Source organism: Chrysemys picta, chromosome 3, assembly GCF_011386835.1.
Source record: "Chrysemys picta bellii isolate R12L10 chromosome 3, ASM1138683v2, whole genome shotgun sequence".
Taxonomy (NCBI): domain Eukaryota; kingdom Metazoa; phylum Chordata; order Testudines; family Emydidae; genus Chrysemys; species Chrysemys picta.
Genome location: NC_088793.1, coordinates 10,752,370 through 10,766,974, shown reverse-complemented (window position 1 = coordinate 10,766,974; position 14,605 = coordinate 10,752,370). Strand labels below are relative to the sequence as shown.

The following is a 14,605-nucleotide window of genomic DNA, read 5'->3' as shown; positions in this document are numbered from 1 at the left end:
GTGTGTGTGTGTGTGTGTGTGTGTGTGTGTGTGTGTGTGTGTGTGTGTAAAAACCAGGCCTTTGTCCTTTTATTATGAATTTCAATCAGACTAAGGCGGGAGAATTCAGATCTTGTTGATCTTTTATACCCTGGCTCTTCCCTCGGTTACCTTCTTGCAGGCTGGAGTAGCCAGGTGGCTGGATGTTGAACTTGGACGCTTGCCCCCCTCTCCCCCCACCCCCACCCCATCCCCAGACTTGTTCTGCGGCTGACAGGTGGAGTTGCCATTGTCCCCTGGGGGCAGGAGAAGGGAGCCCCGGGGCGGGGTGGGAGAAGCAGCTGGAGGAGGGATGGGGGGGACGGACTGGAAGGCCGGTGGTGGGGGCTCCCCCCTGGGGCTGAGCCAGCCCCTCTGCTGCGGGCAGGTTGCCGGGAGAAGTTGCTCACAGGCCTCCTGGCTGGGGCGCCGGAGTTTGAAAACAAGGAGGAGCCGCAGGCACCTTCGGTGTCATTGGAGGAAGCTTCTCCGAGGAGCTCATAAATACAGCGCCCGGGCTGCAGGGTGCAGCTCGGCCGGGGGCCCCCTGGATTACGCTGCCAGAGAGGGAGGGGGGGACAGCCAGGGAGCCCCGGGCGCTGCAGGGGGGACTCGGAGCCAGGCGGCGGGGAGCGGTCGGGGGCCAGGGGCGAAGCGGGGGGTGTCCCGGCCATGGCTTCCCTGCTGGGCTCCTACCCGTGGTCCGAGAGCCTGGATTGCTCCGCCCTGGACGGGGAGCTCCCGGAGGGGCTCTCCCCGCCGGCCGCGCACCGCTCCCCGGGGGAGAAGGGCTCGGAGCCCCGCATCAGGAGACCCATGAACGCCTTCATGGTGTGGGCGAAGGACGAGAGGAAGCGGCTGGCGGTGCAGAACCCGGACCTGCACAACGCGGAACTCAGCAAGATGCTCGGTGAGCCGGAGCCCCCGGGCGGCCCGGATCCGTCCCCCGATGCCCCCGGCGCTGGGTGGCCCCGGAGAGGGAGGGGGGAAGCCCACGCTCCTGCCCCCGGGCTCGACCCTAACCCCGGCCGCCCCCTGTGACCTCCCCTGCCGGTCTAGACTCGGCTATCCAAACACAAGCAGGTGTTCGCCTGGCTCAGACACAACACCCCGGGCAGCGCGACTGACCGGCCCCGGTTGTGCGCTTGGTCTCTCCGATCCTGGCTGGGTTGGGGGAACCCGGCTGGGACCCCGTGGCCGGAGCAAAGCGGGTAGAAAGAAGTCCCCGACTCGCGGTATTTTCCGGGTTGAAGTTGTCACGTTGTATTAGTTTTGCGAACTCTCCAACCCGCCCCGTTCGTTAGACCCAGGAGGCAAAGAACCATTGTCTGAGCCGGGGGAAATAGACCTTCAGGGCGATGATTGTTTAGTCCTCCAAAGTCAGTGATTTCTTTGGTCTTTTCTCCAGTTTTGTGATTTGAGGGGGAGAAATTCCCTCCCCAAACGGACCGACAGCCATTTACTGTCCCGGGTGGCTTCCCAAAGTGGAATTCACTTGTGTGAATGTATTTTGTTTTAAAAACCTCGCATCCCTAAATGTGTCCGGCCCCCCTAGTCTCTGTGGGGAACGGGCAGATTATTTCCATCTTTCCCCTTGGAAACGGCCACCGGCACTTGGGTCTGTTTCCTTTGATTTCGTGTTCTGGGGCTCGAGGGCAGGAGACGAGTTGCCCCCTTTGCAGAACCTCGGCTTGGTCTAATTACAAGACCCAGGGGCTTTCTCCGCAGCTTGGGCAGGGCTGCGAGTCAGGGAGCAGCTGATGAAAGCGGTTGTTTAAAGAGGAAAGGGAATACCAGCCACACATGGCTCTATCCCTCCCACTCCAACCTCTTCACTTTTTGCTATCCTGGGGATGCCCCACTCCCTAGGGCTGTAGGATTCAGGCACTCCCCTCGACCCAATATTTTGGATAGGGTCATACAGCTGTATTGAGGCCAGATCCCAGTTCCATTGGATTCAGTGGGTGTTTGACCATTGTTTTCTCCAAGACTAGGCTCTGTCCCTTGGTCCCAGCCAGCGCTCTCTGGGTGCTTAGGGACACAGACCCTCCATGCCCAGCGCAGATGCCACAGCTGTGGATTCTAAGAGGATTTTTGTTCCTTCCTTGTTGCAGGCAAGTCCTGGAAATCTCTGAGCCCTTCCCAGAAGAGACCTTACGTGGAGGAGGCGGAAAGACTGAGGGTGCAGCACATGCAAGATTACCCCAACTACAAATACAGGCCCAGGAGGAAGAAGCAGGTCAAGCGGATCTGCAAGCGGGTGGATCCAGGCTTTCTGCTGGGGAACCTCGCCAGGGATCAGAACTCGGTGCCGGAGAAGCGGGCCTGCGGCAGGACAGTGGGGGGAAAGGAGGGGCAGGGTGAGTACTCACCTGGCCCGGTATTGCAGAGCATCAGGGGCTACAGGGAGGCCCAGGCCAACAGCGGCAGCAGCAGCACCAACATGGACACCTACCCCTACGGGTTGCCCACCCCGCCTGAGATGTCCCCTTTGGATGTGATAGACCCTGAGCAGAGCTTCTTCTCCTCCCCGGGCCCGGAGGAGCATCACCACCCCCATATGACTGGGGCCCCTTACTCTCCAGAGTACTCCACCAGCCCCCTCCAGTGTAACCACCATCCCCTTGGCCCCATGTCCATCCCTCAGCCCAGCACCTCCATGATCCCCCCAATCCCCAGCTGCCCCCCTCCTCCTCTTCCCACCTACTACACGCCAGCCTTCCACCCCATCCACTCTCCCAACCTCCAGGCCCATCTTGGTCAGCTCTCCCCACCCCCTGAACACCACGGCTTTGACAGCCTGGACCAACTGAGCCAAGCAGAACTTCTGGGGGAGATGGACCGCAATGAGTTTGACCAGTATCTCAACACTCCCGGCCACTCAGACCACAGCGGGATGATAATCAATGGACACGTCCAGGTGTCTCAGGTTGCAGGTGGCTCGCCCTCTACAGAGACTAGCCTCATCTCCGTCCTAGCAGATGCCACTGCTACCTACTACAACAACTACAGCGTCTCCTAGGCCAGAAGGAGCAGGGCCTGTGGACTGGCCGAGGACAGACCCTACAGTATTATTGGCATGGCTCCATGTACACAACAGCTGGTGGACACCTCGCTCCTCACCTCAGGGTTGCCAAGTCAGAACTGAAACGGTTTTGGAGCCTCCTTTCTGTCCTAGGTAATGGATTTTGCTTCTCGGACATCCACTGGCATCAATATTAAGTATCCTGCTTTAAAAGGTATTTGATATCCTGCTTCAGAAACGGTCTGTGGTCAAGTCCCTTTTCCAAGCCAGCTGGTCACTGGCTACAGTCCTCCTACCAATTTATTCTATAAGCATGACAAGTCTTTGGATGGTGGGTCTGATTTTTCAGTGGCACCGAGGCCCAGCTCCGTACAGGTATTTAGGGTCCTAATTTCCTGGATCTGGGCCAGAGCTCCCTCAATTCCAGCTGGATCCCATGGGGGCTGCAAATTCTCAGCTCCTCTGAAAAATCAGCCCCTGAGTCTTGTTCTGTGTAGCACTTGTGGTAGGGATGGGGGGGAAAGCAAAGAGGTGGCAAACGAGTTAACGTAACCCTCTGATCAGTGTGTGCCGCCTTCTGGGCCTACTGGCGTGACTCCATTACTGTCCCTACCTACAGAACCTAGCTCTTCGAGCTGTAGTCACTAGTTCAGTAATGCAGGTTTCCAATTCCAGTCCCAGGATTGGCTAAGATGGTGGTTGTCACAACCAGCTATTGCTGCACAGAAAGAATACGATCAGGGGATCATGAATGTCCTGTTCTCACGTAATTACCCTACGTGAAGAGCTTTAACCGAAGAGAGCTCTGAGGCTTTCAGTCATAGCCGTGTGGGTTTTCTGTTGGCCTGGTCTTGCATTCCCTATGTACTCAACAGTTTGACGGAAGTGGCTGGGAGTTTTTGAGTGTGCACTACCATAAGGAATGCAATTCCGGTGAAGTCACTGGACTTGCAATCCCTAGTGCCAGCAGTGTATTTGGTCCTGTGTATGGAAAGGCATCTAATCTAATCTGTTGCACCCACATAGCCCCGCTCTGTGCCCCTTTGGCTCCTGAAACTTTTTGTGGATTTCAGTGGAACTCTGAGAGTGTATGGAAGGAAAGATCAGACCCAAGGAAGGAAAGATCTGGCCCAGGGTGGATCATTCCCACCCCCCACCCTGAACCACTTGAGTGGGAGAGGAGGTTCACAATAACTGGAACTGTGATGCGGTGACACAACATGGTCTTGTGATAATGGACTGACTGCTAGCTGCTCCAGCGGCAAGGTTGCGGCTCAGCTTCTGTTTGAAGCTGAATTTTGCGCACACTATAAAATTCAGCTTGACTTCTCTTTAAACAGAGTTTCCCTAGGCTTTGATCCTGCTTTCACTGAGTTAAATGGGAGCAAGATCGGTCCCTGCCTGAGTCACTACAAGTAATTTCCCATGTACGTAGCCATGCTGGTGACCTTCGTAACAGCTACTCCGAAGGCCAAGAACCTGAGTAATATCCCATCATGTCCCCTTTACCTGCAGCCACAGCTGGAAAGAATTTATTGTGATGAGCACTTTGGAAAAGAGGTGATACGTAGCAGACACATTTGTATCAAGCATCATTTGAAGGCAAATACTTAATGTTTAGAAATGAAATGCCCGTTCCTCTTTGTCAGTATATTATTGCTTGTAATAAAGCTGTATATTGATTTGTATGTTCCATTATTTCTCCGTCATATTTTGCATTGCTCTTTTTTCATAAAGATGCCATTTTATTTTAAATCAGTTATGTATCATGTTTAATCTTAGGGTTACTGTATGACATTTGGTTATGATTAGTTAGTAGCATGGTTATGATTTTCTGGTTTCAATCTTGAGTGCGTAATTAATTGCAAATGATAATATAATTGCAAATAATACTTTAAAAAAAGCCACAACTTTTAAGCTAACACTTTCCATCTTTTTTTGTGTGTGACTCTGATGCATTTTGAATGCATGTAGATATGAGTTCGCATAAAATATTTAATTTAAATAAATATGTTTTTATACAATGACTGTTTTATCATTTAGATTGCTGTAGTTCTGGACAAAACTGTTCAAAGGGGAAGCATTTATTGTGCTTGATGTTGCATTGGGTTTTTTTAATTTTCAGCCAAACTTTTCTACATCTGTTTTTTTTTTTAAATAAAAAGGGCCTGTGGCTATCTTTAAAAACTGTGTAATCCGGGACGAATTTAAGTCACAATTTGAAATATTTTTTCCCTTCCCAATGTATCAGGGGAAGTTTCTTTAAGGGTCGTGATTGTGCATTCCTGCTTATCCAAAGTGCCCTTCGATATCAGAGTTTTGTGTAGGCGAGGATTGCGAGATCCAATCCTGGCACAATTCGGGGGCCCACTGAAGTTAACGGGGAATTTGCCATTGACTTGGCGTAGGAGTGGACCTTAAGAATCATGCCCTATAGACTCAGATTATACTCAGCAAAACAGTCCATGTTTTGCTGAGTATAATCCGAGTCTATAGGGCATGATTCTTATTTGCACTAAGGACACTGTACACTAAACATTTACACCCCTTACGAGCCCTCCTTTTCATTGCCGGAGTGATGTAAAGGGTCTAACTGAGAATCAGGACAAATAGTCTCAGAAGGTGAAGTTGTGGGTGTGGAATGTAAGACGCGTGAAAGAGAGGAGGTAAGAAACGCAGTGGTGTATGATGGATGGGTTTCAAATTGTAACTCTGAGACATAGGAGGTGAAGAGCTCTACAGACAGAGCCAGATTCCTCTCTACTCAACCGGTGTAACAGACGAGAGTTTAGCCCTTATCCCTCACCTGATCCTGCAGGCCAAACCTACAGCCCGTTCATGCAAAACTTTACTTGAACCTGTGCCTGGTAAGGACTTTGAAGTCGAGTCCATGGACTCCTATACCTCTGTAAGGCTTCTTTCTTCCCCTCAGATCCACGGGGCAAGAGCCAGTTTTCCGAGACATCTTGTGATGGGTGACTATGAATTCTGAGAGGAGTGAGTCTTGGGGGAGTCCAAACTAATCAATTTCACCGGCTTTATATGCTACAGACCAAGCATTCTCATGATGCCCTGATATCTATACAACGAGGCCAGAAGGGTGACCGACACTAAGGAAAGCTACCTAGAAATCCCTCGTCTTGCATCTGAAGAAGTGAGGTTCTTACCCATGAAAGCTTATGCTCCCAATACTTCTGTTAGTCTTAAAGGTGCCACAGGACCCTCTGTTGCTTTTTACAGATTCAGACTAACACGGCTACCCCTCTGATACTCGCTCACTGACACAGCCTCTTCTTTTGTTTCTGCTCCTCAGCATACACACTTCTGTAACTATGATGCATCTGTATTGCTCAAGTGAGTTTTGATGGGTATTAGGGACACAATATACTACACTCAAATTCTGTGCACATGGTATAGAGGGAACTATGCCAGAAGGAGCACTTTGCACATTCAAGATGTTTTGCGACCATGAGTGAATTAACCCTCACAATCCTGCAGAGTTGATGTTCCTAACCCCTTTTTACAAGTTGGGAAACTGAGGCATAGAGGAATTAAGTAATTGGCCCAAGGTCACATAGCGAGTCAGGAGCGGAGTCGGTACTGGGTCCTGCATCTCCAGACTCCTATTTCCATGCTCCAACCACAATACCAGGCTGCCACTCAGATGATGGGGATGACTTCAAAGCATGAGGGCAGCAGAGCCATAAAAGGAAGTCTCCGTTTATCAAATGTGGGATAGATTCCGAATTCATAGGGTAGCTTGGAAGTGAACTCAAGCTGCAAAATCCAATCTGGATTTAGTTTTCAAATACCCCAACGTTCGGGGCTTCTTTGATTCAGGAGTTCTAGCCAGCTCCTGGGAAAGAGAAGAGGCTGCATGCAACATTCAAAATGTAGGGGGAGATTTTCAAGAACAAAATTTCCATTGACTTGCAAGGTGACGTCTGTTCCTGGGTCAGATTGGTGCTTCTGCAAATGCCACCCCACTGGCCCCGCTGATAGTCAGTGGGGTTTGTACTTCTAAGGCACCACTTAAGTGCTTTTGAAAATCCCCCATGTAGTCTTTCAGCTGAAGTAGTGAGGGCTCATGCATTTAGAGCTGGAGATTGCAGGTTTAAATGCTGCGAACAGATCCAGCAGGGTTGGTTATAGTAGTATCCATACTAGGGTGACCAGACAGCAAATGTGAAAAATCGGGACAGGGGGTGGGGGGTAATAGGAGCCTATAGACCCCCCCCAGGTTTAAAACAAATAAAAGGAAGTTCTTCATCACACAGCGCACAGTCAACTTGTGGAACTCCTTGCCTGAGGAGGTTGTGAAGGCTAGGACTATAACAGCGTTTAAAAGAGAACTGGATAAATTCATGGAGGTTAAGTCCATTAATGGCTATTAGCCAGGATGGGTAAGGAATGGTGTCCCTAGCCTCTGTTTGTCAGAGGGTGGAGATGGATGGCAGGAGAGCGATCACTTGATCATTACGTGTTAGGTTCACTCCCTCTGGGGCACCTGGCATTGGCCACTGTCGGTAGACAGGATACTGGGCTAGCTGGACCTTTGGTCTGACCCAGTATGGCTGTTCTTATGTTACCCAAAAATCGGGACAGTCCCTTTAAAATCGGGACATCTGGTCACCCTAACCCATACCCCAATTAGTATTGGGCCTCATTGAGCTAGGGGCTCAAAGCCCAGCGACAGACGTGTTCCCTGTCCCAAACAGCTTGCAATCTGATTTGATAGTAAAGTCTGATTTCTCCTCCCGTCTCACAGACAGAGTCTTGTGTCCTGAACAGAGATTGTGTAATGACAACCGAGGAGCAGCGTATCACCAGAGGCCTACATTAGGAGTAGACCTGTCTAAGGAGGTAAGGCTAGCAGCGCCCCCTAAAGGCAGTCTGGATCCCTAGTGGGTGCAAGGATGCAAAATGAAAATTGGTCTCACAGCCCAGCGACGGTACAAACAACAAACATGCACCAAAGCCTTACAAGGAAATTAGAGCTTGGGCTTGTAACAAGCCAATGAAGCTCCCACTATTCTGGCTAATCATGAGTCTCTGGGTAAGTTATAACCGTTTATTACATTATTTGTATCTAATGCAGATATTGAGTCTAATTTTCTGGGCCGCCCGGTTCCCATTGACGTCACCTGGAGCAATGGGTGCTCTGCACCTCAGAAATATCACATCCGGTGCATCTTACCTATTGTTCTGAAGATGTAACAGGTATTTTTTAAGCCCTCTAATCCATCTTGCAGGGCAGAAGCTAGATTAATCCTTGGTTTAACTTGGCTAACTTCTGTGGCGTTTGCGTTATGGAAGGGATGACTTTGTCCCCCTTGTTTAACACAGAATCACGGGAGGAAAAGCAGCGTGAGTCACCCACACACCTTACTTGTAGCAGAGCTGGGCTGAATCAAAAACTTTGGACACTGGGGGAATTTGGATCTGAATTCGAACGATGGATATGACTCTATAATAGACAAAACTGGCACATGAGGCACACCCATACTTTGGGGAATCTGCTTCCGGATCAGAACCTGGTCACTGGGGTGGTTTCCGCAGTGGAGAAATTCGTGATTAGTGCCATCAACCCATCTCCTGACAACGTCTTAATAGCCACAGCAAAACGGAGTTCTCTGTTTTCATCCTAGGTAGCTAACTGCAAAGTCAGCTCGCTTGGGAATTTATTTTTAGCTCCAGGGCTTCAGTGCTGCCAGAATGGCACCCTGGAGGGAACAGTCCCTTATTTACTCACCAAACAGGGAATGAGCAAGTGGTAGCCTCCCACTCAGTCCTCCAACAATGTTTCTCAAATCAGACCTGCAGGGACCGTTTCCCCTCTTTGGGGCAGGGATTCTCGATTGCTCACTATGTGTATGTACAGCACATAGCAGAGTAGGGCTCTAATCTCAGATGGGGGCTACTGGAAAATAAATAAATAGCCATCGGACGTGGTAAGGAACGTACTGCCGTCTCTAGGTCCATTCAGTCATTGGCCTCTCTGCTGCAAATACCAATGAGAGCCCACTACGAGCCTATTGTGGTGGTGGCTTTTGTGACATGGCCATCTCAGAAAGAGCTTGTTCCACATCGATACCCTACGCGGGTCTCTCTTTCCCCTGGAGCAGTTGGCCACTCTCCCCAGAACGACCCAGCGTGAGGCCTCGTCTTTGCACCAGGCTGGCGACGATTCTCCATCTCCTGCTCCTAAGATGCATCCATCCGTCGTCTCCTCCAGGTTGCACAGGGCGGGGGGTGAAAATGAAAATGAGCCCAAGGGGAATTTAAACCCAATCTCTACTGCAGTTTTTGGCATAGATCCAGGGCAGGGATGGGAGGGAGGAGGAGGAGAATTGGAAAAGTCACCTATAGCCTTAGACTGGGTCTCAAACCCCACTGTTTGAACCAGCAGGGCAGCGATTTTCCATACTACAGTCAAGCTGCAGTCAATATTTTTGTTGTGCAAGTTGCAATGTGAGTAACAGTGAGCAATCATGACCTCACCCTTCCCGGATAGCCCTGGAATTCAGTCCGTCTGGGAGTTAGTTTGTGTCATGCGCCTGGCCTCCCGGGAGAACTGATTTCCTTTAAATTCACAGAACAGGTGGTGATTCTTCTCAGTCACTGAGGCCAGAATTGCTGAAGTTGAATCTGTCCTAACTCAGCCACTACGGGAAAGGAGAGGCCACCAACCCTTTTCTGTCCCTCTTTGATTGACATCTGTCCAGATCTCATTCTGTCTGAGACGTCAGAGGAGAAAAGGTTGGGAGAGAGTCAACCTAGCTATGTGGGGGTCATTTACTGAGTATTTATTGGTGTAAAACGGCCTCGCTCTCTTGTATCCTGTGTGTTTAGTGCCGGACATGGCACAGTCCTGCCCCAAGGAGACTAGATTCTAAAGGGGGCCTGACAGTTCGGAAGCACCATATGCTGGGTTGCCTGTTGCTCGCCGAATCCCAAGTTGGGGGTGGATATTTTCAGTGGAACCCCAGTTGGCTTAATTGGAGGGCGGGGGAGTGACCATTTGTCACAGGAGGAGAAGGATTTTTAAGGTCAGGCTTGACAAAGCCCTGACTGGGATGATTTAGAATCATAGAATATCAGGGTTGGAAGGGACCTCAGGAGATCATCTAGTCCAACCCCCTTTGTTGGGGTCGGTCCTGCTTTGAGCAGGGGGTTGGACTAGACTCGATGACCTCCTGAGGTCCCTTCCAACCCTGATATTCTATGATTCTATGATTTGCAAGCGGCAACAGCAGCCTAGATAGCAAAATCAGTGAAGCATAGGCAACGCCCCCACGGGTGGGAGAGGCTCTCATCGGAGCAGTCCTAGCATTTGGAAAGGAAGGGTGGTCTTGAGGTCAAGGAGAACTGGGTACATATCCCAGTGCTGCCACAGACTCTCTGGGTGACCCCAGGCAAGTTACTTCACCGCTCTGTGCCTCAGTTTCCCCATCTATAAAATGGGGATAAGAATGATCCCTTTGTCCGTGTTATCTATTGAAGCCTAATCTACACTGAACAAGTATGTTGGTCAGGGCTACAAAAAAACCACAACCCCGACACAGCTGTGCTGACACTCCCCTCCCCCCGTGCAGACACAGCTAGGTTGATAGGAGACTGCTTCTGTCAACAGGGCTAACTTCGTTTGGGGTAGCGGTGTTCCCCGTCTGTCGGTGCAGGCTGCGTCTACAGCGACATAGCTGTGCCAGTACCATCTTCGTAGCATAGACATACCCTTATGCTAAGCTCTTTGGGGCAGGGATTTCTCTTACTATAGGGTACGTCTACACTGGAGCTGGAGGTGCAATGCCTAGCTGAAGTAGACTTACCTATGCTAAAAATAGCAGTTTAGCTGCAGCTGCATGGTTGTTGGGCTGAGTTCGCTGCCCCACGTACAGCCCGTCCAGGGTCCTTCGATCTCTGATTTCTTTACAAGGGAGTGGGGATATCATTGTCCCTATATTACGGTATGGAAACGGAGGCATAGAGAGATGAAGGGACTTGCCGAAGGCAGCACCGTGAGTCAGTGGAGGAGACCCCGATCTTCTGATTCCCAGCCAAGGGCCCCGCTTTATTGGACTCAGTGAATGCTGTGAATACAATGAAGTGGGATTGTTTTCTCCTTTCACTCAGAGCGGAGTCTTGGTGGGGGAATAAAACTTGTAACAGGAAGATCTTCTATCGCTCCTGTTTGTGGGGCCACATCTCCCTGTCCCCAGGGCCGGTGTAACCACTAGGTGAACTAGGCGGCCGCCTAGGGCGCCAAGATTCGGGGTGCCAAAAACCGGTGCCCCCCCATTTTTTTTTTTACACGACTGTATTCATTTTTGAAAGTTTATAATAAGTGATGCGCCGGGGGGAGGGGAGGAGGAGAGGGGGGCGCAAGGTGGAAGTTTCACCGAGGGCGCAAAATGTCCTTGGGCCGGCCCTGCCTGTCCCATAGCGGCCCAGCAAGCCCTTTCTCCGGGAGCTCTCCCGTTCTGGACAATGAGCGTTTTCCCCCTCAGTTAGGACAGCAGGCTCAGGCCCTCCCTTGATTAAGAGGAGGGAATGAGACAAGTTGCTGAGTCTTTTCCTGCTGAGCGCTGCCAATGGGAGCTGCAGGGAGTGCGGGGAGGATGTGCCCAGAGCTGAGTGTTTCCTGCCTGATAACGCCGGCCCCTCCTGCCGGATGTTATGAGTCCGGGTCCTACCTTCACGATTCAAGTAAAGGGCCGAGGGAAAGCCTGGCTGTTTATGTCAAGAAAAAATAACTTCGCCCTCCATACAATTCTGCAGCTCCCAAGTTTTCCCTCGCTAGCTCCCTCTCACCTCCCCCGGACAAAACGCTGGGAAAATGAAAACAGGCCCAAAGACACAAAGGAGGAGCTGGGTGCCAATGGAGAAAAGGACAGAGGCGCTCCTTGAAACGTGCAGACGGTGGGCCCCCTCCCTCATAGGGTGACCAGACAGCAAATGTGAAAAGTCGGGACGGAGGAAGATGGGGGTAATAGGAGCCTATATAGGAAAAAGACCCCAAAATCAGGACTGTCCCTATAAAATCAGGACATCTGGTCACCCTACTCTCTTACTGTTATGAAGCAGAGGTCGGGCAGAACAGGAGTCTGGATTTGAAAGCAATGGGCCGGACTCTGCACTCAATTACTCTGGTATAAAACTGGAGTCACTTCGCTGAAATCAGTTGAATTACTCTGGATTGACCCCCCATGTTAACAGAGAGTGTGATCTGCCCCCACCCCTTTATAATGGGGTGAAACAAACACCCCAATCTGATCACTCCTGAACTCACGGGTGTGAAACCCAGATTCCAATGGGCACTTTCCCAGCGATTGGAGTTCAGATTCTGTTGCAGAGAGAGGCTTAGGCTGCGACCGCTGATCCCAGCCCAGAGCCAGGGCTGGAAATTGGCTTCAGGCCCATCTCTGAGATAAAGGACCTCCGTAACTAATAAGCTTGAGTGTGTGACAGAAGCATTGTGGAGGGATGGTGAGTGGGGAGCACTTTTCTGGGAGGTGTTAAGCCGGAGAAGCCAGCTGGTGGGTGGAGAGGGAATGGCACCCAACTCAGTAGGCCAAGGCCCTAATTTCTCTAAAAATCTGTAAACACCAGCCCGGGCTGGGACCTCTTTTTGATTTGTAATTGAGCCTTTTGTGCTGCCTCTCTCTCTCTTTTATGCAGGAGGGCTGGGCTCCAGAACAAGACAGTGCTGTGAAAAGCAGAATGACACTTCTGCCATTCCTAGATGGACGTGAAATGACTTTCTTCCCTCTAGGTAGCGTATGCACGGTGAAGGGCCTTGGTGTAATCGATAAAGCAGCGCATGTGGCAAAGCCCTTTATGGTGACAGTCCTTCAGGCTTCCACTCTGGATCTCGGCGTGCTTTGCAGAGGCGAGCAGTCTCCTTAACCCTACTTCACAGGCGGGGAAGCTGAGGGGCATGGACCTGCCTGAGATCACATAACCAAGTCATTTCAGTAGGAGGGTGGTGAAGCACTAGAATGTGTTACCTAGGGAGGTGGTGGAATCTCCATCCTTAGAGGTTTTTACGGCCTGGCTTGATAACGTCCTGGCTAGGATGATTTAGTTGGGGTTGGTCCTGCTTTGAGCAGGAGGTTGGACTAGATGACCTCCTGAGGTCTCTTCCAACTCTGATATTCTATGATTCCAGAGCTGGAGGTGGAACCCAGTCCCCTGCATTGGCCCATGCCGCGTGTCCCGAAAGGGTGAAATCCTGGACCCACTGGAATTAGTGGGAGCGTTGCTGTGGACTTCAGCGGAGCCTGGATTTCACCCTAAGTGTTTTCAGTTGTACAGAGCTGCACTGGGAAGCTGTAAGATCAGAACAATGATCCGGGAAGTCTGTCTTTGGTGGACAGATGGAACATTTCAACACCCCTAAAGATAGTTAAGACCCAGGCAGACTGCGAAGAGCTACAAAAGGATCTCTCAAAACTGGGTGATTGGGCAACAAAATGGCAGATGAAATTTAATGTTGATAAATGCAAAGTAATGCACATTGGAAAGCATAATCCCAACTATACGTATAAAATTATGGGGTCTAAATTAGCTATTACCATTCAAGAAAGAGATCATGGAGTCATTGTGGATAGTTCTCTGAAAACGTCCACTCAATGTGCAGCGGCAGTCAAAAAAGCCAACAGAATGTTGGGAATCATTAAGAAAGGGATAGATAATAGGACAGAAAATATCATGTTGCCTCTATATAAATCCATCACACCCACATCTTGAATACTGCGTGCAGATGTGGTCGTCCCATCTCAAAAAAGATATATAGGAATTGGAAAAGGTTCAGAAAAGGGCAACAAAATGATTAGGGGTATGGAACGGCTTCCGTCTGAGGAGAGATTAATAAGACTGTGACTTTTCAGCTTGGAAAAGAAATGGCAAAGGGGAGATATGATTGAGATCTGTAAAATCATGACTGGTGTAGAGAAAGTAGATAAGGAAGTGTTGTTTACTATGTCTCATAACACAAGAACTAGGGCTCACCAAATGAAATGAATAGGCAGCAGGTTTAAAACAAATAAAAGGAAGTATTTCTTCACACAACGCACAGTTAAGCTGTGGAACTCTTTGCCAGAGGATGTTGTGAAGGCCAAGACCATAACAGGCTTCAAAAAAGAACTAGATAAATTCATGTTGGATAGGTCCATCAATGGCTATTAGCCAGGATGGGCAGGAATGGTGTCCCTAGCCTCTGTTGGCCAGAAGCTGGGAATGAGTAACAGGGGATGGATCACTTGATGATTACCTGTTCTGTTCATTCCCTCTGGGGCACCTGGCACTGGCCACTGTTGGAAGACGGGATACTGAGCTAGATGGACCCTTGGTCTGACCCCATAGGGCCGTTCTTATGTTCTTAATTTAACCCTGGGTGGGGGGAGAGGCAGAGGTCTCCCGCCCCCCGTGTGAGGCACAAAGAGGAGCCAGAAGAAAGGAGATGAAATGGCCTTGAAATACAGGAGAGGGAAGAGGGGCAGTTCCACAGCATTCTCCATCCTCCTTCACAGCTTGGGGGGCCCAGCTCCATGGACGCCATCC

General features: G+C 50.4%; 1 protein-coding gene across 1 annotated transcript; it reads left to right on the top strand.

Annotated features, from left to right (window-relative positions):
• The first annotated feature begins 584 nt into the window (after positions 1–584).
• SOX7 (SRY-box transcription factor 7) lies at positions 585–5,067 on the top strand. Its single transcript, XM_005290660.4, has 2 exons — positions 585–928; positions 2,133–5,067. Exons 1-2 carry the CDS (start codon positions 691–693, stop codon positions 3,038–3,040), a joined length of 1,146 nt encoding a protein of 381 aa, XP_005290717.2. The 5' UTR covers positions 585–690; the 3' UTR covers positions 3,041–5,067.
• Positions 5,068–14,605: the final 9,538 nt, after the last annotated feature.